The following is a 24,718-nucleotide window of genomic DNA, read 5'->3' as shown; positions in this document are numbered from 1 at the left end:
CATGGCATGCCCTATCACATGTTTCACGTGCATTACATGCATCACACTTAATTATCTAGCATGCCTCAACAACAGTCATATGCAAATGGACAAGATTTTCCAAGCATTCATTATGCTAACAATGTTTACATTTAAACGTCCAACATGCATCAATCATAGCCATGCATGTCATACTCAATAGCCAATCAACATGCATCATAATAGCCATGCATGTCATGCTCAACAATCAACCAACATGCATCCATAATAGCCATGCATGTCACATATACACAGGGTGCAGTTTTCTTACCTCAGATTCGAGCTAGTACCAATATAAGAACGATCCTTGAGAACGATCAACCTTTAAGTCCTTAGCGGTCACCTAATCATAACCATATATGGAACACCATTAATAACATGATAATCAAAGGTTCCACACCAATATCTAGCCCCCAAGAGATCAATCCAAACTAATCCAAGTAGTAGGGACACTCCCAAGGCCCATAACTAAGTTCCCGGGGTCAAAACGAGCAAACGGGGCGAAAACAGGGCAAGGGCTGCGGCCCTAGCACCTTGGGCCGCGGCCCCCAGGGTTCTCTGAGGCAAGGGCCGCGGTGCCCTCCATCTAGGGCCGCGGCGCCCAGCAAGGCTCACTTCCTGACACCTGCTTCTTCGAACTAGGGCCGCAGCGCACAAGAACAGAGCTGCGGCCCCCAACCCTGGGCCATTCCCAAACGCGTTTTAAACACTCCAAATCCTCCAAAAACATACCCAAACATTCACCAATCATCAAATCAAAGTTCCCAAGCTTCCCAATACTCCAAAACCTTCAAAACCCAAAGCTCAAACCGACCAAAAACTCAACAATTAACAAAGTCCAATTCTAAGCTTCAAAACTTTAAAAACTTAAAACTTCAAACTTAGATTACCTTCGATTGGGTTTTTTCTCGTCAAATCCTTCGGTTAAGAAGCTTCCAATCTTTCCTAGGATCGCTATGCCTCGACCCTCGCTTGATTCCGACTCCTAGAACTCAAAATTTCCTCAAAAAGGCTCAAACGGTAAAACAGACTGTTTTGAGAGAGAACGAGAAGTTTCTAACGTATGTTCTTATCTGTCAAGCTACTTCAAGCTTAAGTACCCTTAAATAAACCTAGTGCTCGGGGTCCCGAAAACACCCCCGGGGACACTATAGTCAAAACTTCCAGAATTTCACCCTGATCTCAAATATTCCCAATCTATCACCAAATAACCTTTCTATTACCCCAAAATTGACCCCGTTATGATAAAACCGCTAACTCATTATATATGACCGTCTCATGCTGCATAGCTCGAATATATCTTCATAATAATGAGATCTCATTCACATATTACAATATGCACCCAATTTATAAATATGCCCTCAACAGGCCAAATTACCAAAATGCCCTTATCATTTTAAATACTCCCATACGCATGCATTTATCATCATATAATAATATAATTCACATTAACATGCATATATTCATTTTATAACATATTAAATCAATTATGGCCCTCCCGGCCTCCTAATCAAGGTCCTAAACCTTATTAGGAAATTTGGGGCATTACAACAGCTATCCCATTCCACACCTCGTCCGTGGTGCACATGGTATCGTATTTCCCGAGCCCACTATCGAACCTATGGACACAGTCATCTACCCAACTCCATATGTAGAAGTGGTATCTATCCTGTGGGCACGAGACTAACCTATTGGGCCCGTGTTTTAGTAATGTGGGGGACCACATCCTCGAAGTAGGGAGGACTTTACCTTCATCTGAGTCCGAGCTCGAGGCTTCATCATTGGCCCCATTCCCGGACCGCGGACTCCTCAGACGAACTGGGAGTGATGGCCTCCTTTCTCTCCTCGGAGGAAGGGCGCCTGTGGGCAGTGGCACCTCCTCCCAGTGTTCATATTTTTTACTGGACCAGTCAAAGGTTGACTGGCCCTCACCCAACAGCCCACAAGCTCGGAGCTTGCCCTCATGTAATAGGTACGAGAGAGACCTCCTACCATAAGGGAGTTGGAGCAAGGCCTCTCTGTGCCTCTTCATCGCTTCATTAGTGGTGAGACGTTGAAAGTTAGCTGAAAAATGAAACATATTTCAACTAAATGTGGATTTAAGAACTAAAGTCTCGAGCTCAGGAATAAAAGTAACGAGAATACTTACGAATCCGCCTCAACGAATAATGTCGAGACGGGGACAGACCATCTGTCCAGAAGAAGGCCCTCTTGAAATCAGGCGGGTGGTTGGGAAGATCCCCAAAAACCTTCGTCTCTTTGGGGTAGCTCGAGAGATAGTAAAAACCATCCCCTCCCCGAGCTCGGGAGGGGTTACTTTTCAAACAAAAGAGATATAAAATCTCTTGAGGTGAAGGTCCTTCCCACCCCAGCTCGTGGAACAAGGACCTCAGGGCAGACAGCACCCTGTACGAATTGGTGTTGAGTTGGAACGGAGCCAACCCAACGAAATCAGTAAAGTCTTTGAAAAAAGACTTCAAGGGCAGCAGTGCTCCTGTCCTCATATGTTCTTGGCTCCATGCCGCATATTTCACTATGGCGTCACGGCCGCCAGGGGCGAAGCAGCTCCGTTCTTGACCAGTCAGAGCTCGACACTTCAAGGTGCCTGACAAATGAAGGCCATGGAAGGCCAGGATTTCAGATATTTGGCTGGTTGTGGTAACCGTGCTCCAGTAGAGCTCGGCCTCGAACATCTCTCTCCTCGGCTGTGAGGAGGAAGGTTCCCCCATTAAGGAAAACTGGAGTTCCCCTGGATGATATGCAACAGTGACTCTTAGCGCAGGGTCGAGGGGAATTGGCCTAGGTCCTGAATTGAGCTCCGGATAGAGGGCCTCCCGAAGAACTCTTCTCTTATTTTCAATGACCTCGTCTATCTGGTGGCGATAGTGGGCTCGAATGTCTTCCTGCTCGCGTGCAAGCTCGTATTCTCTTATCCGACGTTGGTTCCGGGCGAAGAGCAATTCTGGGCTCGGAGATTTTGGCTCGTAAGGGATTGCCAGCAATGACCCCCACCGTCTTTCCAGATTCTGTGACATCTAACGAGAAAGAAAATATGGTGAGGGCCATGCATGCAAGAATCACGAGCTCAATGGAATGAGCTCGGAAATTTAGGAACGAGACACTAAATACTAAGATCCTTATTGAAGAGTCAGGGGCGTGTATTCCACGAAAAAGAAAAGGAGTGTGGATAATTTTTTGAAAATCCCGAAATTCAAGGGAAAGAAGAGTGGCGGTTAACCAGGAAAGGCGTCTTTGGGTTTCGTGCATTTATCAAGACCCACGTTTTTATCTGAAAACTTAGTGCACAAGAAATGTTGCCTAAAAATTTCAAAACCCAGAAAATGGGAACCACACTCAAACGTCAAAACTGGGTATAAACCAGAGACGAAAATCCAGAATGAAAGTCTAAAAGGCATGAAAACCTATCGGGTTAAAACTTCCTATCGTGGATGCAAACCAGTATAAACAGATACACAGCAAGAACAGTTTAAATAAAAACTGGCAGAATGAAAACAAAAATGGCATACTTACACAGTAATGGCGATTGCAGAGAGATTGTCGATTGAAGAAGAGGTTGCAAGAAAGAACTCACTGACTCGAACAGACCAGGATTCCTTTGTTTCTTTGGTCGAGAAAACATGCACAGAATAGGAACTTTGCAAAGAGGTCTCTGGGTTTGTTTTTCTTCTTTTCTTGCTTATGGCGAATGAAGGTAAAAGTGAAGAAGAAGATGAAGAGTGGGGTCTTGTATATATAGGTGGGGAAAAGGAATTAATCAGGAGCGTCGGATGAAATCCTCACTAGATCGAACGGATGGGGATCAATGACAAGAAGGCGCCGAAAAGTTGTCAGACGGACGATCGTGGGCGTGTTTCCCAGGTACTCAAGTGCCTAAAGTGAGCAATACCCAGCTGACGCGTGTCCATTTTTAAGAGTGTATGACGATACAATTCTCAAGTAAAGTAGTTCAAAAGTTTTCTTCTCTTAGGATTCGAACAAATACTTTTGAGGGGGCAAGATGTTATACCCAGATTTCGAGCCATGGTAAATATGACCTCGAAAGTTGGATTCACAACAAATGGTCTCGTAAGGATTAGAGTATGCTCCAGGGTTGTATATCGAGCCTGCAAAGTACGATATATGACCTCGAATATGGCGACCTCGAAACAATCGCGACATCGGAAGGTAGCTCCGAGAACACCCTCATCTTCAGGGACGACTTCAGATCAGGGGTCGCGAGCTCGATGAACGTGCGATCTCGAAAGCCACGTGAACTCGAGAGATATCTTCAGCTCGACAGATGACGGGAAACCTGGGAAGCTAAAGCCTTAGAGATACGCGATAACCATCTTGAATATGTACAAGTATTATAAATATGAGATGTAATCCTCATTCATTAATGTAAATCCCCTGGAATCGTGGGATATTATTTGATCAGTTATGCGTTTCCTGGTCTTCAAGGACGTTTCCTTTTATATCTGATTATAGGCATTTAAAGCCATTTATTTTATTTACACAAAAAGAGTAACTACCCAAAATATGTGGGATAGTATTCTGCAGCCTTCTCTATAAATAGAGAAGCCATGCATCATTGTAAATGGACCGAAATTCTGATCTTTGAGAGAAAACTCTGAAGAATTCATGCTTGAGAATTTTCAGAGATAATCTTGAGATTAATAACAGAGACTCGTGGACTAGGCAGATTTAACTGCTGAACCACGTAAAAATCGTGTGTTTGATTTGTTTTATTGTATTTGGCCATTATCAATTCTTGTTTATGTGATCTTCTTTCACTGTTTGACGAAAAACGGCGTCAACATGAAAGAAAAAAATAAATTTAAACCCATAAATATTTTTTTGTTATAAATTTTAAAACATAATTGATAGAGTAATTTAAATACTTTAATATGAAATTTTAAAATATGTGAAGAGAAATTATTATGGCTTATTTATTATTTTTTTTATTTTTATTTTCAATTTATTTACCTTATTTAGATAACTTTATTATTTTTTAATCTATTTATCTTATTTAGATGACTTTAAAACTAATGGTGTTAGAAATTTTTTTTAAAAAAATGTTAAATTCGAAAACCAACAATTTACGTAAAACTCGCATTTATAATATATAAAGATTATTATTGTGTGCTCCAAATGAAGAATTCACCTTCATTTTTCTTTCAATAAAAATGGTAACAAATGCCCATGAGTTATGAGTTAGAATACATTTCACATCACAAAAAATAATAAATAACATATATGATACAACTTTTACAACTATACTCAAATGCAAATAGATATAAAAATGAATTTTCATTTAATGAACATTTAATATTTATTGAAAATATTAAAAAATAATATGATGCTATTTTTTAATGTTTTAATACTAATAATAAATTAAATACTAAAAATAATAATTAATGGCAAAAAATAAATAAAAAATGAATCATTTATTGTTGATTCAAATTTAGATCATGCGTATTATAATCTAAATTTGAATAAACTTTTCATCTGCCAAATTTTGCAGTATTTTAGTATACTATTAGTGAAACTTTTCTTTGAAGTATGCTATATTTAGCAATGTATTATAGATTTGGAAATGGTCTAAAGTGTAGCTAGCTAGGTTTAGTGTTTTGAACTTATTTGGAAAACATAATTAAGTACTTAATTATGTTGTGCAAGTTTTATTAAATTAATCATGCCATTTGAATTGGGTTTGCACTTATAAGATCATCTTCAATGGAAAATGTAAATATTGTGCTATTTTTGGCACACAAAATTTACATGTGATATATTTGGTACAATTTTTAGCACTATGCTTCAATGCACAATAGTAAAAGTTGATGCAAAAATTAATATTTCAGTAATACTCATTTGATATTTATTGAAAATATACAAAAAAAAATAATAATCTTACTTTATATTTTATTGTTGATAGTTAAAATTAATAAAGTAAAAAATCTAGCATTTAATGTTGATAGATATACATAATAAAAATGATATAAAAGTAAATAAAAAAAGTGTAGCATTTATGGTGATGCAAAATATGCATCATACAATTGTGTACTAAATTTGGCTCAATTTTTAGCATGTGTCAAATTTGACACACCATTGGAGAATTTTTTTTTATAATGTGAGTTATATTTTAACAATGTATCACTAATTTAGCATTTCATTAGAGATGTTGTAAGTGCCTAAACTCATACTCATATATATGGCCAAAATCTTTCTCTGTTTGGCAATGGTCTGATCATGTGGAATATTGCTTTTTCTTTGCTAACAACTTTTAATTTTATTTTCAATGACTACTTTAATCATCATTAATAATGTTATATTGATATTTTCTTTATTACCTATTATGATATTTATGAACTATAAATTAATGATTTTCTTAAAGGAAGTTAATAATTGTACATTCATAATCTGAATTATTAGAACGCATTTAGACTATTTTTAATGCAAAATATAAATTTTATGCTAAATCTAGTAGAAAGAATAAATTAATGTTATATTTGACCAAATATTTGCAATTGTGTTCCAATTCACAAGATGCAAATTTACACAAAAAAAATTAATATTTCATTTAATATTTGTTGAGAATATACAAAAATTAAATTTTGTTTATTATACAAATTATATCCTCCAAGAAATTTGTCATTAAAAAATAATATATAGTTGGTCATTAATTATCAATTACTAAATTATAATAATTAGTGGTAATATGGTAAATAAAAATGTGACATTTATTGATGTAACAAATTTGGTCTATGTTATATTTTGTGCTAAATTTGGCACAACTTCTAGCATATGCTAAATTTGATAAACTTTTTGAAACATTATTGGAGTCATAATTTTTTTAAGACATGTTAAATATAGCATTGTACCAATTTTTTGGCACTCGAAGATGCTCGTAATGACACTACTTATGACAATTATAATGGTTTCCACAAAACTAAAATTATTTTACAAAAATAACTATAAATATTTTTTATTTGATAAATTATCCATTTACATGTCCTAAGTTTTAAATTGACATTTGTTAGTCTTACTTAATTATGTATGTATGGATTAAATAGCATGTAATATAAATAGTTTGTTGATTAGGTTAAGAGGATTAGGTAGGAGACCAAATGGTTTATATCGATGCCGTTTATCATGTAAAACGACATCTCACTACTTGGAAGAGACTGAATGTCGTTTTCCTCCTTTTTCATTTTAAAACTACAATTCCCATTACTTTCGGCCAAAACCTTGACACTTATTTTTTTGTCTCTCTCAAAGAAACCTTAATTCCTTTTAATATAAATGATACAAATTATGCTTTCTCTCAAGTCTAGGGCCACTTTTAGTTCATAAATCTCCAATCTAACCTGAAAAGGAATCCAAACAAAAAACGGAAAATCCAAATGCCAGTTTTTTAGTTGATGATTTACTTTTAGGTTTTGAGAATGTATATATGTCATACAACATCTCTAGCTAATATTAATATTAAACTTGTTAAGCACTTATATTATATGGAATATTATTTGAAAATAAAAATTATAAAAATATTGAAAAGTTGTAAATAAATAAAAAATAATGCTTTGATTGGCTTTTTAATTAGCAATGTGTTAAATTTGACAATTAATAGATTTTATTAGTTGAAAAAAACTTGTTATATGTGAGGGTGTGTACAAATTTGGTGCATATTGTGTATGCATATATGTTTAAATGCATATTTTTGGTAAACATCACTATTCTTATAAAATATGATGTTTTATAATAGCGAAAATACTATTTTGTGTTGGATTAAAATCTTATTTTATAAGTACATATATTTAATGTATAATGTTATTATAAAGTGTGATGTAAAATTAAGTGATCAATTATATTATAAATATTGTAGGGTATTAAAGTGTTGTGAATTTAATGTGTAGAAATAAGAAAATTAATTTTATAATGGGCAAAATTAGAAATCACTAATTATTTATTAGGATTGTGGTCCCTATATATGTGTAAGTCTATAATCTCATTAGCAGAAAAAAAAAAGATAGACTCTTCTCTCATAGAGATACATATTATGACTTCAGGTTAGTGCTCCCGCTCTCATGATCATCTTCTTTTTTTATTTAACAAATATTCTATAAAAACATGATTTAGAGTTTTTTTTATATTAAAGCACTTTAGTAATATGATTAGTTTTTGGAATTTTGTATGTAGCTTGAGTGTTTTATAATTCTAACATTTTGGCCATTGTATTTTTTCGAAATATGTAATCGACCCAGGTATTTTATTAAATGACAATTCAAACTATGTATTTTATTAAAATAATAATTTATATAAGATCTGAATTGTCATTTAACAAAACATTTAGATCAATTACCTATTTGAAAAAAACAATTCGGTCAAACTAATATTTTCTCTTTACAATAAATAGACAACTCATAATATTATATTTTTTTTTTCTTTTTAATCAAAGTACAAGAGATTATCGCTGTATTATCAAGAGTTATCCTAATTAAAACTGGGACCTTGTAAAATTTAAATATTAGAATCCTATACTTTATAAATTTTATTTAATTTTTAATTATTTTTTTGATACTTTCAAGACTTGAACTTGTGGTGCCTTAGGCTTCGACCTGGCCCGCTTAGCTTTGGTCACCCATGTGCATTTTAGAAACTTTTAATATTAATTTTGGTTTCAAAACGTCCAAGTATTTTTTTAGCTATCCAAAATTATTTATTTTTTCTCAGTTTTGGCTTGCAATTTATGAAAAAAAAATAGAGCACAAATATATAAAATAAAGAGTTTCTTTCAGATGTGTGCTCATTTTTTATACTTTGTAATATTTAGATTATAAAAATTGATTTTGTATCAGTTAAGTTCCCAACATTTTCAAGTTATGCCATTTAAGTCCCTAAATGCTGTTTTTATTTATTTTTTCTTTGAAAATATCTAAAAAAAATACAAAATAAATGGTGAATCATTCTTAAAATATTTAGACATTTAATATATGATAATATCAAACATAACATTAGAAAAAAAATTCATGACATTTTTAAAAATATTTAATATTTTTAAAAATTAAATTAATATTTTATTAAAAAAATATTCTTACCAACATTGTTGTTTTATAATTAATATTAATAACTATATTATCTCTCGATTATCTTGATATTATTAATTTTTATTATGTTTATGTTTTTTTTATTTTATATATTTTTTTAAAACTTAATAATACTTATAGAAAAAATTTACAAAATAAAAAATAAATATGTACATTATAAATATTGATATTCTCGTAATAGTTCAGTTATTAATATTAAAAATTTATAGATATGAATTTTTTGTAATGAAAAATTAATTTAATTTATAAAACCATTAAATATTTTTTTAAATATCATGAAAATATATATTTTTTAATGTAGTATTGTCATAAATTAAGTTTTTCAATTTTTTTTAAGATTAATTCATTATTTTTTATATTTTATTTACTGAAAAAAAAAATATTTAATGACTTAAATGATAAGATTTGAAAAAATTAAAGACTTAATTGATATAAAATCAACTTTAAAAAAGACTTAAGTATTGCAAAGTGTAAAAAATATAAATAAAAAAACTCTAAAATAAATAATACAGAGTCTACGGCGCTATGAAACTCATGAAAGTGAAACATGATTAGATAGAGTTAGTCTTTTTTTCACCAAATGAAGTGTATTTTAATGATGTGTACGTTGCGTTGAAAAGAGTTAATAGATGAGCTAGAAAACAATGCAAATGAAAAGAATCAGCAGCATTGTTTGTGGTTGTCCTTGGAAGAAGAAGATCATTAATATTATTTATTGATTTGTTGAGTGAGAAAGTAGTTTGATCAAAGACAATTAAAGCTGGACATTGGCATTTCTTCTTTGAAATAAAATCGAATCTCAACAATAAATTGACTACATTAAAAAAAACGTATACAGGTTAAGCTGCTAAAAGTGAAAACGACAGTGTTTCGAATATCAAGAATAAGTGCTTAGAGAATCACAAGAGAACCACGTAACTTTAAATCTCAAACTAAACACTGTCACACTTGTGACTTTCATTTTCTTATTTTGGCATCTTCTCTTCTCGATGCGAGTTGTCATTTTAAGAGGGAAAAACCACATTACTTGTCTCAGCTCCGGTATTGGAGATCCTTTTTTTCTTTCTTTTATTGGTGGCAATCAAGACCAAGTATTGATGTGTTTATGACTTATTAGAGTGTGGGAAAAGAAATGGAAGAAATACAATTTAATATAATAGAATGAGCATTCCTTCTAATTATAATAGTATTTTAGAAAGAGTGTTGTTATTTGACACCTTAAGGTATACAATACCACATGAGATGATACTCAATAGTTGGTTTGTGATACCCCATAATACTTATAAAATTCAAATGTGTGAGATCTGATATTACACATTTGACATATTGCACCAATAACAATATGTCACTTTCTTGTGGTGTTGAACACCAATAGTGTTCCTTAGCAATTATCTTTTAGAAAATATCATTATGTAGACTAAATTCCTAAAATTACCAACATACATATTATATTAAAATATAATATGTAAATATTTGACAACGTAGTGACATATCTAATTATAAAATAATAAAAATTAGAGAAATATTGAACTAAATTTTGTATATGAATTAATTTTTTTAAATAATATATTTTTTGGGTTTTATACTTTTTTTGACCTTATATTTTGTATTATTACATGTTTGGACCTTGTATTTTGACAAATTACTTTATGGACCATGTGTTTTGTAAAATAGTTCAAATATACCCATAACTATGATTTTAGTCAAAGTATTCTTTTTAACTAAAATCACAAATAATTCACCAAATTATCAATTCTAAACAAAATCACGATCATTCTGTCTAATAATTATGTTATCATATTCAATTTTTACATCATCAAAATTGGGTTTAGGAGTCTATTTGAACAATTTTATAAAATATAGGGTCTAAAAAGTAATTTGTCAAAGCACAAGGTGCAAACAAGTAATGAGACAAAACACAGGATCCAAAAAAGTATAAACCCTATTTTTTTATCAAGTGTTTGAAAATTACTAACAACAAGTGTGTTACAATTCTCAACTTAGGATAATGCTCTCTCATAGCATCCTCGACTAATATGTGCAGGTGAGACATTGTACTTACCTTGATGAATGCTTTCTACCTGTGCTGTGGAGAAAAGCAACTGCAACTGTGCTGTGAGGCAAAGTTGTCGAGTGTTTGGTAAATTATAAATTTTAAAGTGTTGTGAGTTGGAAAAGTTGTATCAAAGTGTCATATTTACTTTATTAAAACAAATTTACATGTTTAAATTAAATATGTTTTTTTGTAAGACATTAATAAAGTGATCATAAACAAAAATACTATATTATATAATATGCACATATTATTATGTATATATATTATAACTAGTCGATATAGCTAAGATTCAAATTATAATGATCATGATATTATAATCTAGTTCATGATATAATCACAAATATGTAAAGCTTAAGTTATCTCAAAACTTTCACTTTTTATCTTCCTAAAATATAAAATTTATATGTTTTTTATAAATTATTATGAGATATAAAAATAATATTATAGTATATAATAAACTCTAGTGATTTATTAATTTAAAATTATTAAAATAAAATAATATCTAATAAATATAAATTATAAAAAATATTTTTTGAACAAAAAAAAAAATTTAAGAATTACCTATTGTTTATTTTATTATAATATTAATTTATTTTAAATGTTTTTATTTTGAGTAATATATAATAAATAAGTTTATTGAAAAATAAATTCAAAAGTTTTTAAGGAAAATGCCAATTTTAGCTAGGTGCTAACTAAGTTGACTACTATTAGACTTGAGTTTTAAAACAAGAGCTTAGCTATTTGAATTGGGTTTTGGGCTTAAAATCAAAATAACAGCCCAACAAGGAATTGCTTTAATAAAACAAACATATATTTTGACTTGCTCAAAGTTAACTGATTTTTATGCTTTGGAAAACTAACAAAATTATCAACAGTTTTTGAGGAATTGCAAATTGCAATTGCCAAAATCTGTAGCTATTGTACCCAATTTTGTCATATAAAATTACATTTAAAACACATAATAATTATCATCACATAAACATATAATTTTTCCATTTTTAGAACTCTTAACTACTGAAACTATATTAAAATCAAGATCACTTATCTTGTTTAAAACATCACAAACTCATAAATGTACCTCCTTCATTTACATTACCTTGCTGCCTTTAATCCTTCTTCATCTATTGGTGCCATCCTTGAACCTGGAAGAGACAAGACCAGATCATCAAAGATAAAGAATGAGGAGAAACAATGGATGCTGCCCTGTCTCAAAACCACAAGGCCAGCCCCACTTCCAAAAAACCATAACTCTTTATCACATAACATGTGATACACCATAAATGGATTAGGCTTGGTTAATGGGCCGAGGTAGACTAATATCTTATAATGGACTAGGCTCGTGACTGTGAAATAAGATTCACCCGTATCAATAATTATGGTGGACTATTGCTTAATGGACCAGCTAATAGTCATTAGGGTGCAACTATATACTTCTAATATGGTTAGTTAAATCAACCATCCATTATGGTCTAAATTCCATAATCGGCACTATACCATGTATATGAATATACAATTATCCTTAAATGCCAAAATTAACACTAAGTAAGCTAACACTTAATTATGTCAGTCCATATAAAATATTGTAACATTAACCCATCTCATCAAGCAACAACTGTCATGTATTAATATTTATAATAAATCACGTAAGTTGTAACCTTATGCCACTCGGACAATATCAATACCTCCTTCACAGTGACTTGCAAATAATTTTAACATGCTCTTACGATAAAATTACTATGTATATAGTAACTAAATACCTTGTCAAAAGAATCTATATACCAGAGTTATTATTCCCATTGAAAACCATACGAAAGAAGCTCACAACTAATGTAACAGTTGTGCAGCAAGCTTCAGAGAAAAAAAATTGGTGTTCGAAAAAAATGAGGGAAAAGTCTCCATTTATATAATACAAGGATGAGGTGTTACAAATTTCATATTAGTTCATTAATCATAAAAATCTTATGTGACAGTAAGCATCAAGACTTGTAACCTTTAATTTAACAAAAAATTATATTTTTCAGTCCAAATAGATTAGATTCAATGTAGAAAGGTACATATGAAGTTCATACGATGAACAAGCGGCCAGCAAAACTATAAACTTTGTATAGTTTTCTTCTTTGAAGCGTTGATCTAGTCGCCACCGAAGCCACACCAGACTATCTAAATGGATCATTACTACTTTTTATGACTTTAACTTGTTAATAAACTGAAAAATTCTCTAATACTAAGACTTATATTTCATGGCAGCTTAACTTGTGCACCAGTGTTTCATCATTTCACGCCACACTTTCTTTACCCTGTGCAGATTTCAATACTTCCCAGTTCCCACTTCCCAGTGGCTATATATACTTACATTACATTCCCTAATGCATTGGGTTTTTTTCACCTAAGAAGAAGCCTCAAACGAGTTTAAGAAGAAGATCAAAGTGGCGAGAATCAAAAGATACAAGGAAAGCAGATGGTAAATGCTTAGAAATGTGTTGGAGAAAAGATGAAGAATGCTACCAATTCTATAAAATCATAAGGGAAGAGTCTTAAAAACTGAAAAGAAACAAGGCCTCATTATCTTAAGATTATAATGTTCCAAAACTAAAAAGAAACAAGGTAAGTAGATGGTTAAAGATTGGAATTGTGCTAGAATAATATTAAAGTCCAATAGAGTCCTAAGATTTTCGAAATAAACAAAGTGAAGAAGACTGTAAACGGCCAGGAATAATGCCAGAATAAGATATTAGTCCACACAATTGAAAAGAAGCAATGAAAGACGTGATTACTGTAATAGCTCAGAATTATACCAGAATAAGAAAGAAATCCTGAGAATTGAAGAGAGAGAGAGAGAGAGAGAGGAGAGAAATCAGAATGTAAAAGCTCAGAATTATTCAGGAATAAGATAGAAGTCCCAGAATTTGATAAGAAACAAGGAAAGCAGGTCGTAAATGCTCATAGATTATGCAAGAGTAAGATAAAAAAAATCTCTATAATTTGAAAAGAAACAAGGGACGCAGGTTATAATTATACTAAAGAAATCATCACGGTTGAAGAGAAACAAGGAAAGCAAAACTTTAAAAGCTAAGAATCATACTATAATAAAATGAGTACTCAAAATTAGATTACAAAATCTTAGCATTATGATTGATCAAATAAAAAAAGGTTCCTCAGCATTGAAGAGATACCATGAAAGCATATTGTAAAAACCTCGCCGATTTGATGTGCTGCTGTCCCAAGAATCACAGTCGAATCTTAAGACTAGATTCTCAAACGAAATACTGTCTTTAATTCATTAAATAGAAATATCGATTACACAGTCCAAGTTTTTTTTTTATTTAATTTACAAATACTTCCAACATAATCACATTTGACAACAATCATAAATGGATGATTCATAGTGTGTAGCAAATTCACAACTTGACTGCTTCGAACCAAACAAAAGCATTTGCAGTTTCGAGTGTGAATGGTTTAACCATTTCTCAAGGCTCCATCTTCAACCAAGCTCAAGTTTCAGCTCAAACCCACGTCCCTTTCCCACCTAAGATCCTCAGAGAACTCAGAGAATGCAGCTCGAGGATCTCCATTGGAAATGGAAAAGTAGTACTCGGCAGTCCCATCATCAACTTGCATGCTCCTCTTCAAGGAATGAATAACCCTTTTCTTGGCTTGCTCAGAGGTCGTCCTCTGCAACAAAGATGGAATCTTTTCACTCGGGCTGGTACCGTCGAGATACACCACAGCTACTTCCCTCTTCGCATAAGTATCAAGCTCCACATAGCAAGTGCGCCCAACAAGAATTTTGGGATCACTTATGGGAATCAACAATCTCTCTCTAGAGTAAATCCCATGTTCACTCATCATATTGTTCAATCTCTTAATATCCATAACCTAATTATTTCAAAACAATTCAGTAAACATTAATGAACATTCACCGACGATGATTCGAATTTGGGGAAAACGATTTTAAATTTGGATACCTGAACAGAGTACTTAACGGCGAGACTAGCTACACTATCGCCACGAACAATCCGATGAGAAATCGCGAACTTTCCAAGATTATTGTCCCTCCAAAAGCTTCCGGAGACGGGCACGCCGATCACATGTGCCAATTTCCACGGGGCTTTGAAAGTACTGGCGAGGATTTCCTTATCGGAGGCAACGGAGTTCCAGAATCTACAGACGCAGCTGGAGCGAGCTAGGTCGGGAATCGGAAGCTTGTGGAAGATGACTCGGAGCAAATCGCGGCTCGTTAAGGCGGAGAAGTGAGAGTTCATCGGAGAAATGACATCGCAGGAAGCGCAGGTGGAGGAGGAAGATGAGTCTAGGGTTTGGGTAGAAATGGTGGGGTTCAGGTGCTTGAGGATATCATCCTCTTCTTCGTCGCAACAGCAACCCATTTTTGGGAATAGGAGAGAGAATATTCAATCGACACAGTACTTGTCCTCAATTGCGACATTTAAGCTTCGATCTTTGGGTGGCAACTGCAAATTTTTCTCTTTTTCCGGTCCTTTTTTGTAATTGTGTATATTTTGGCGGTTAAGTTGGCGGTTTTGACTGTTGTACTTGGTTCACAAGTGACAGTTTTTTCGATATAAAATTTGGTGGTTGATATTATTAAATTAACAAATTATTCAATATTTAACAATGTTATTTAGTCATTTTTTAGCAATTGGAACTTACTTATAAAATATGTAATTTATATGGTAAAAGTAATGTCTTTAATCTTTTAATCAATTTTGTGTAGTAGGTGTGTCGCTGTATGTAATGATTTCACAAGAGTATCAATAAAAATCCCCAGATTTTCAAAATAGTTGTTTTTAAAAGAGTTGAATCAGGAAAAAGTTGGAAAATTTTGCAAATTTCATCAATGTTGATGGTTATTGAATATTGTCACAATGTGGATGGTAATATGGCCAATCAAATTGTTTGCTCTGAACTTTTTGTTTTGTCTCAGTCTATGAATGATACGAGGTTTGTGTGTCCTAGGCAGCTTCACCTAAAAGTCCTTGGAGTGGTCTTGACATGTCACCAAAAAGTCCAAACATGGGAAAATAGAACATAAAAATATCAACTTTCATGGTATAAAATTCACTACTACACTCGAAATACAACAATGGGTGCCCCAAATGTTCAAGAGCTAAAACTTTCTCGTAAATAACTTACTTCAATCAGATAACAATCTAATTACAATTAAACATCAAGTTAAAATCAAAGTTACCATCCATGAGCACCATGACCTTGAACACCAAGGCCATACGCATTCATGTAGCCAGCTTCATGACCATGACTACCATGGTGGTGATCATGCTCACCGTGACCATGATGGTGGTGGTGATCGCCGTTGTTTTTCGCTTCATCGAGCAATTTCTGGATATGTTCTGGGATTGGTTCTTCCTCAATTTTTCTGACAGTTGGTGGTAATGAAGACACAAACTGCACAATGCTTTGGGCTACATGATCAGCAGCATCCTCCTACATTCACAAGTCAATTAAGTGAACAAAATACTCAGATGTGAAAAAAGATGTTTATTTCAACCTTGGATTGGAGAGAGAAGAAGTTTTAATTCATTAGAAACTGTATCATATTTTCACTCATAGACAGTAGGTGTCATCTAGTGGCAAGCCAAAGAGCAGCAGACATGGGTACTAACAGTGAAATGTGCCATATGAAGTCAGTCATAAAGGAAACCAATCGATAGCCCAACAAATTATGGAAAGAATGGCTTTTAGAAATCAGAGACAAAACAGTTATTTCTGGGAATTTAACTTTAACTTGGACATAGAATTGTTAATAATATTAGCCTTAAAAGTAGTTTTCAGACCAAAAGATGAGCAAAAGAAGTTATCAAATTTGAATAAGAACCAATTTAAGTTGTCTTCAAAGACGTCAATATCAGTCCCTACCCAAGAACACTTGTGATTAGGAAATAGGAAAGGCATGTGTGGTATCTAGTACAGATCGGTTCTCTTCTCACCAAGAAACATTTCTAGTTATTATGGGATTTTTAATGAAGGCATAAAAAGGTAAATCCTTTTCATCAAGCAACTCCTATATTAGATCCACCTAAGTTTAACCCTCTACAGATCTACTCTGTTGTGTTGAGGCCAAGATACCTCAAATCAAAATCGGTTTAAAGCAAAACATATGAATTTGACATGCAGCCCAAAGAAAGATAATGTAGCACAACTAATTTCAGATCACTCTACTTCATATCAATTCTCCAACAACTGAGAAACGTTTATAGTACAATAAATGGGGGAACGTTATGGTGAAATTGTTATCTTACCTGAGGCCACCGTCCACCTGGATGTGTAACAAAAGTTGCCTGTGGAAGTGAATCCGCAACTCGTCTTCCCTCATTAGTCCATTCTTCGGACCAACTATTAGACCAAAGCACTTGCAAAGGCACACCTTTCAGCTCATCTGAACCACCCCACAATGCAATATCAAAGCTGTAATTCGTCTTCTTTCCCATTCCAACAACCGCACTCCTGGCATCCTTACTTTTCAAGAGAGCTCTATGAGCCTCCAAATCTGTAGCAGAGATCCCTTTCGAACAAAAAGACTTAATCAACCATGAATATCCAAACGAAAATCCTAGCAACAGTTCCCTAACCACTGGTATGTCCAACATCCACAAAGGCAAAGCTGGTCTTGATCTTGGATTGGTATCGATAAGGGTGACACTTCTGACAGTCTTTGAGTTCTCTAAAACCCAATTTGCACTCATCCCTAAAGCTGAATCATGCAAAACCAAATGAACTGGAGCTAAACCCATTGTCTCAATTACTTGTCCCAATACTTTACCAACATCTTCTGGGTCCATTTCAATGGGCTTCACAACCTTTCTCTTTGAAGTCATTTGAGCTTCAATTTCTTCATAAGGAATTTGCCCAGTTGCAATTATCTCATCGAAAGCCCAAAACACACCCTTTTCTTTAATTTCACCGTACACTTCCCAAAACCTCTCTAAAACCCCACTTTGTCCCACTCCGGCCTCTGTCACCGATTTATCCGAAAACCCATTTCCGGGTAAATCAATGGCAACAGCACGAACTCCTTTGGCACCCAAAGATCGAATGGTTTCACGAAAAGAATACGAGCTAAGACCCAACCCATGAACTAGAACAACATTTTCGGAAGAAACAGGACCCTGCTCGACGGTGAAAACTTCAATCGGAGATTGATTCGGGCGTGTTTGGACCTTTATAGTCCGACCCTTTGAGTAGTGTTGTCGTAGACTAGATGGTAAGCTAAGAAACCAAGATTTGGGATCTTGAGAGGAGAGAGAATTGAAAGACATGAAAACTGATGTGACGAGCGATACTATAAGAGTGAAGTAAAACCAGAAAGCAAACGGATTTGGATGTTCTGATTTGGGAATTTTGGTGCTCGCGGTTGAAGACGAACTGGGTTCTTGGGGTTTGGTACTTTTCTTTTGTGATTGCATGGGTTCCTGATGATCTTCTTCTTCCTCTGTAATAATCGCCATTGATAGAAGTTTGGAGCTTTGAGGACCCTTCCTAGCAAAAACTGAATCTGGAAGAAAATGTATTGGGCTACTGAATCAGATACTAGACACTGAAAAGAGTAAAGTAGAGCAACATGAGCTTGATGAGTGAGCTTTTTTTTCGTTCACTTTTTCCGAAATACCACTTTTTGAATATTTATTTACATTTATACCAGTTTAAAGCGCACCGTTTTATCAGAAAGATTGTTTTTTCTTTTCTATCTTCTTCTTCTTCGGTGTAACGTTTTGGCTCCCAGAGTCACACAGTTCTCATCTTCCTCTCTCTCTAGGGTTTTGCTACCATGCAATCACTACCATCACAAGCCATGCGCCCTTTCACTCACACACAGTCTCTTCTTCCTTCTCTTTCGTCTCTCTCCTCCTCTCACTCTCGCTACTTCCGTTCCATCCCCATTCTCCACAAATTCAATTCCCACTCCAAATTTCTCAATAATTCCCCCAAGGCACCTTTATTGACTGTCCGAAACTGCTCTTCCATCTCCGCTAAGCCATCTTCGGAGCTCCGCAAGAAACGCACCAGTTCTGAGGCCGACGAGAAACTTCGAGCCCTCCGTCAGCTCTTCTCTAAGCCTGGGATCGGCATCGATGCCTATATCGTCCCATCTCAGGACGCTCACCAGGTTCGGTTTGATGGAACTTTTTGTCTTTTAGTGTTCTGTACCGTGTAGCGCTGGTAGTAAACTTCAGGTTGCTGACATTTGAGATGTTTTTGTTAATTCTTCAATTGGGTTAGTCTTAGTGTCATACATTCATAGCAAGAGCTTCTCAAAGTGTTTTCTTTTCTAATTAGTTTCTAGTTTTGCTCTAAGTAGAGGGCAAGTGCCCAAAAGTATAATTTTTAGGCATGTTGAACAGTGAACAACTTTAAGCTCCTTTAATCAAGTACATTTATAGTGTTTTTTTTTGTTTTTTTGTTACACAGAGCGTTATAATGATGCTTGTAGCAAAGCATAAATGAGTTTTCTTGAGCAGAAGAAAAAAGGTTTATAATTAATTCGTTTTATGTGTTCCATTTTGGGTCCCAGAGTGAGTTTATTGCTGAATGTTATATGAGGAGGGCCTACCTATCTGGTTTTACGGGTAGTGCTGGAACTGCTGTTGTAACAAAGGATAAAGCAGCTTTATGGACAGACGGACGCTATTTTCTTCAGGTTTGCTAATTTAATTTTGTAATATTATTTTTTGGTGAGAGAATGAAACTCTTTAATTTCACATTTATTTTATGTACTTTTTTATTTTATTTTATAGCTAATCTGGTAAAATCTTTTTGTTCTCTACTGTGTAGAGTAATTATGTTTTTTCTTTGTCTTATCTTATTAGGCTGAGAAGCAATTAAGTTCTAGTTGGATTCTAATGCGAGCTGGTAATCTTGGAGTGCCTACCACTAGTGAATGGCTTAATGATGTATTGGCTCCCGGTGGGAGAATTGGCATTGACCCTGTGAGCAATACTTAATCACTTATAATGGGTTCACAGCTTTTGTTGCTCCATGTCACTCGGAATAGCTGCTCACACTTGTTTTTATCAAAGTAGTTCTTTTAATAATTGGAGTACATTTGATTGTAGAATTCCTTTTTACCTGGCTGTTTCATGATGCCACTCTTTGTTGATATTGTTAAGGGAGCAGTTCCTTTTTTCTTGGGATGCTGCAGAGGAACTGAGGCAGGCCATTGCTAAAAAGAATCATGAATTGGTTTTCCTATATGATAGAAACCTAGTGGATGAAATATGGAAAGAATCTAGACCGAAGCCTCCGAACAAACCAATTCGTGTGCATGACTTAAAATATGCTGGATTAGACGTGGCATCAAAATTGTCATCTTTGAGGTCGGAACTTGCTGATGCTGGATCATCTGCAATTGTTATATCCATGCTTGATGAAATTGCCTGGTTGTTAAACTTGGTAATTCCCTTAGAATCCCCTTCACCTTTTTTTGTTCCCTCTTCTGTTTTTAACCTTTTGTTATGTGGTATCAGATATGCATTAGTTCCTTGGAATCCGAATTTATTAGTATATATTACAATGATCTTTTAAATCTTTGTTTTATTGTCTTTACCCCACATGGTTAATGGCTCTTGAATTTTTATTTCTAGAGAGGAAGTGACGTCCCACATTCTCCTGTTATGTATGCATACTTGATGGTGGAGATCAATAAGGCAAAATTATTTGTAGATAATTCTAAAGTCACCACAGATGTGATGAAGCACCTGACGAGTGCTGGGATTGAGTTGAGGCCATATGAGTCCATTCTCTCTGAAGTAGAAAGGTGAGCTTAGCATGTAAACATTTTTTGCATGGTGAACACGTCTTTCAAGAAGAGAATGAGTATGCACTTTCTTATGAAGACTTTTTTTCCCAACAATGCATAGCTACTATGGATTTCATGATTTAGCTTCTAAGCTGATCTTTAGTCTCTATGTATTCATTTTAAACTCATTCACGTGAGATTATGTAAACCTTTTCATGTTTTAGTTTGGCTGCACATGGAGCTACACTTTGGTTGGATAGATCTTCTGTCAATGCTGCTATTATTGACACCTACAATTCAGCCTGTGAAAGATGTTATGAGCACCTGGAGAAGTTAGGTAAGACTCAGATGAATGATGGCCTCAATGGTTGGTCGGCTGCTCCTGCTGGAATTTATAAAGTGTCTCCTGTCTCTTTTGCAAAAGCAATTAAAAATGATGCTGAGTTAGAAGGAATGAGAAACTGTCATTTAAGGTAATTTTTCCTTCCACCAAAATCAAGTTTGATAGTGATATTGGTTCTTTTCCATTTGGATTTTAATGTCTCATTGATAACAATGAAACATGACCTTTTGTGTCAGAAATGCCTTATAGTTTAAACTTTAATTTGTAGCTATGTTTGCTCTTATAATACTATAAGATGATACCTCTTTTACATATAATTAACTTCTGCAATTAAAGATGAGACCAGAAATGCCTATCAAACTTTGAGAAACTTCAAAAGATTTTGTAAACTTGACTTCTTACATGCATGTGTTTTCTATGTTTGAGCTAACTTTTGTTATTCCTTAATATATTAAAAAATCATATTGTTGGGAACATAAGACTATGATATCTTTGTTAGGAACATAAGACTAAAACTATGATAACTTTGCAGGGATGCAGCTGCTCTAGCTCAATTTTGGGCCTGGTTGGAAGATGAAATTCACAAGGATGTGAAATTAACAGAGGTGGAGGTTGCAGACAAGCTTCTTGAATTTCGTTCAAAGCAGAGTGGCTTTATGGATACAAGCTTTGACACTATAAGTGGTATATGCCAACTTCTGTATTTTTTTTATTATATTTCAGATTTTTTTTTTGAAGCAAAACACCACTACTTGTATTATTAATGAAAATAATAATACAAACTGAAGGTGTACAAAGATTGTTCCACCATCTTCAATAGAAAGACAAAAATACAGTAAAACAAAAAACATTACAAGTGGCCCATTCATTTAGCGGCTCTCTAGAGCATGAAAGTAATACTTTTTTGTCTACAATACACTGTCTCTGTCTATCTCTTTTATTAAGGAACAAACATTGAGGACCCATTATGCTCAACCTTTCTGCCCCCTCTCCTTTTTTTACCTGTTTAAAGTTCTGAAATTTCTTTGTGAGGCAGTCATTAATATTTTTTAAGCTATAATGCTGGTTTCATATTGGAAAATGGCGCTTTTCCTCCATTAACTGCTCACAGTTTTGATATCTTTCAGGTTCTGGTGCAAATGGTGCAATTATACACTACAAACCTGAGCCAGATAGCTGTAGCATCGTGGATGCAAATAAACTCTTCCTACTAGATAGTGGTGCTCAGTATGTTGATGGAACTACAGACATAACAAGGACTGTGCATTTCAGTGAACCTACAGCACGAGAAAAAGAGTGCTTCACAAGAGTTTTAAAGGTATCCACTAATCTGCTGATTATAGTGTTATTCAGTTCCTTACATGCATGTTTTCCATCTTTGTAGAATAATATATTCATTGCCATCGGTTCGCCGATTTTCCAAGGAAAAAAAGGAACAGAAAAAAGGGGCTAATCGCCAATGATTTTTTTTTAAAATTAAAAAATATAGTATCCAATTGCAGGGACATATAGCTGTTGATCAGGCAGTATTCCCTGAAAATACTCCTGGTTTTGTTTTGGATGCATTTGCTCGTTCATCTCTTTGGAAGACTGGACTTGATTATAGACATGGTATTCCTTAACTTCTGTCATATAGCATGAAAATTTTGGGGCTGTGGTATTTTATAATTTAATAATGATTGTGCTCAAGGTTATTTCATTTTCTTGTCAATGTTTTAGGAACTGGGCATGGTGTAGGAGCTGCATTAAATGTTCATGAGGGCCCTCAAAGTATTAGTTTTCGATATGGAAATATGACTCCTTTGCAGAAAGGCATGATTGTTAGCAATGAACCTGGCTATTATGAAGACCATGCCTTTGGAATTCGAATTGAAGTACTGTCTCCAAAAATTTGCCTCTTTTGTGCACAATGATAGCCTTGCTCTCTTGTAGCTTCATATTGATTTGTGTTTTGTACTCATACACAGAATCTGCTCTCTGTTAAAGAGGTTGATACACCAAATCGTTTTGGAGGTATTGAATATCTGGGGTTTGAAAAACTCACATTTACTCCTATTCAGGTACAATAACGAGGTTTTTAATTGTCTTAATGTCTAAAGCATCATCTTGCTAATTAGTTCTTGAAAAGTTTGTTTTAGTATTTCTGAAATAGCTGCTCTGCCTGCTCTAATATAGTTTTTGTACAAAACTACTGCGATGGTTCACCATACAGGCTAAGTTGATTGACTTGACTTTGCTTTCTGCGGATGAGATAGCTTGGCTTGATGATTACCACTCTCAAGTTTGGGAAAAGGTTAGTATTAGACCAGATCCCATTATCATTTGCCTTCATATTTTTTTTCCTTTACTTATTATTCATTATTTATATATATATGTATATATATATATATAATATTGCTTAGTTCATATTTTGTAGCCTTATAATCCTAACCTCTCGATAAAAACATAAATAAAGTCTGTAAGTAAACTAGTGTGGTAGAATCACTATTAGCACTTATTGAAAGAGATATAAATCTTCTTTGTACTGTTCATGGTTCTGGTTTTTCTTAGCCAATAAGTTATGAAGCATTACTTAAAAAAAGAATCACTTCAAAAAAAAAAACCGTTGTCATACAAAAACAATAAAGTAACACTTAACTGAGCAAATTTCTTAGCCATTTTGGTTTCCACTCCTAGAATTAAAGCTAATTTAAAGGTCTGATAGGTCTCGCCGTTGCTGGAGGGTTCCGCTCTTCAGTGGCTCTGGAACAACACTCGACCAATCATCAAGCAGTGATTATTCTGTATCCACGTGTATGTGCTGCTGTTGAATCTTCGATACTGTTATTATTTCCATATCATTTATACATATACACGAAAATGCTACATTTAACTATGGGCAATGAGGAGAAAAGGAATCTTGTAGCTTGTACAGTACAGTATGTTGTAAAAATTTTATGGTGTGAGAGAGTCGATTAGTCCATTCTTTTACATGTTCCCACGTAAAAATTAGTGATGCATTGTTAAAATATAGCTCATTTTACAAAAAATTTGTTCCAATGGTGTGCCAAAAATTGTGCCAAATTTAGCACATAATTTATCATGTTGCATATTATGCTGCATCATAAATACTATATTTTTTTATTTATTTTTATGTTATTTATATTATTTTTATCTATTTGTATTAAATGTTATACTTTTATTTTATTATTTTATTATTATCTTATACTATCAACAATGAAATATAAAGAAAAATAATTACTTTTTGTATATTTTTAATAAATATCAAATTAACATTAATGAAATATTAAGAAAAATAATTACTTTTTTTTATATTTTTAATAAATATCAAATTAACATTAATGAAATATTAAATTTTACAATTATGCATGTTAAAAAATTGTGCTAAAATATATAATATATTTATTTTTTGTGTCAAATATAACTTT

General features: G+C 33.7%; 3 protein-coding genes across 3 annotated transcripts; 1 reads left to right on the top strand and 2 right to left on the bottom strand.

Annotated features, from left to right (window-relative positions):
* Positions 1 to 14,429: 14,429 nt before the first annotated feature.
* On the bottom strand, positions 14,430 to 15,635 carry LOC133790929 (F-box protein At1g55000). Its single transcript, XM_062228776.1, has 2 exons — positions 15,144 to 15,635; positions 14,430 to 15,054 (listed from the first exon to the last, which is right to left on the bottom strand). Exons 1-2 carry the CDS (start codon positions 15,561 to 15,563, stop codon positions 14,677 to 14,679), a joined length of 798 nt encoding a protein of 265 aa, XP_062084760.1. The 5' UTR covers positions 15,564 to 15,635; the 3' UTR covers positions 14,430 to 14,676.
* Positions 15,636 to 16,218: 583 nt separating this feature from the next.
* Positions 16,219 to 18,807, bottom strand: LOC133790928 (protein AUXIN RESPONSE 4). The gene is made up of 2 exons (XM_062228775.1): positions 17,454 to 18,807; positions 16,219 to 16,638 (listed from the first exon to the last, which is right to left on the bottom strand). Exons 1-2 carry the CDS (start codon positions 18,657 to 18,659, stop codon positions 16,381 to 16,383), a joined length of 1,464 nt encoding a protein of 487 aa, XP_062084759.1. The 5' UTR covers positions 18,660 to 18,807; the 3' UTR covers positions 16,219 to 16,380.
* Positions 18,808 to 18,912: 105 nt separating this feature from the next.
* On the top strand, positions 18,913 to 24,260 carry LOC133790927 (aminopeptidase P2). Its single transcript, XM_062228774.1, has 13 exons — positions 18,913 to 19,318; positions 19,724 to 19,849; positions 20,019 to 20,138; positions 20,326 to 20,601; positions 20,793 to 20,965; positions 21,172 to 21,420; positions 21,823 to 21,974; positions 22,418 to 22,608; positions 22,793 to 22,901; positions 23,010 to 23,164; positions 23,258 to 23,350; positions 23,503 to 23,583; positions 23,995 to 24,260. The coding sequence occupies exons 1-13, from the start codon at positions 18,980 to 18,982 to the stop codon at positions 24,064 to 24,066; spliced, it is 2,136 nt and encodes a 711-aa protein (XP_062084758.1). The 5' UTR covers positions 18,913 to 18,979; the 3' UTR covers positions 24,067 to 24,260.
* Positions 24,261 to 24,718: the final 458 nt, after the last annotated feature.

This window comes from Humulus lupulus, chromosome 7 (assembly GCF_963169125.1).
Source record: "Humulus lupulus chromosome 7, drHumLupu1.1, whole genome shotgun sequence".
NCBI classification, from domain to species: Eukaryota; Viridiplantae; Streptophyta; class Magnoliopsida; order Rosales; family Cannabaceae; genus Humulus; species Humulus lupulus.
The sequence above is the reverse complement of the archived record's forward strand: the minus strand, read 5'-3'. Positions and strand labels throughout refer to the sequence as shown.

Coding starts and splice junctions, on each gene's coding strand:
- LOC133790927 (XM_062228774.1), top strand. CDS start 18,980: ATGCAATCACTACCATCACAAGCCATGCGCCCTTTCACTCACACACAG. Junction 22,609..22,792: donor GCTTCACAAGAGTTTTAAAG/GTATCCACTAAT, acceptor ATCCAATTGCAG/GGACATATAGCTGTTGATCA. Junction 23,584..23,994: donor ACTCTCAAGTTTGGGAAAAG/GTTAGTATTAGA, acceptor AAGGTCTGATAG/GTCTCGCCGTTGCTGGAGGG.
- LOC133790928 (XM_062228775.1), bottom strand. CDS start 18,659: ATGGCGATTATTACAGAGGAAGAAGAAGATCATCAGGAACCCATGCAA. Junction 16,639..17,453: donor CAGGTGGACGGTGGCCTCAG/GTAAGATAACAA, acceptor TTGTGAATGTAG/GAGGATGCTGCTGATCATGT.
- LOC133790929 (XM_062228776.1), bottom strand. CDS start 15,563: ATGGGTTGCTGTTGCGACGAAGAAGAGGATGATATCCTCAAGCACCTG. Junction 15,055..15,143: donor CCGTTAAGTACTCTGTTCAG/GTATCCAAATTT, acceptor TGAAATAATTAG/GTTATGGATATTAAGAGATT.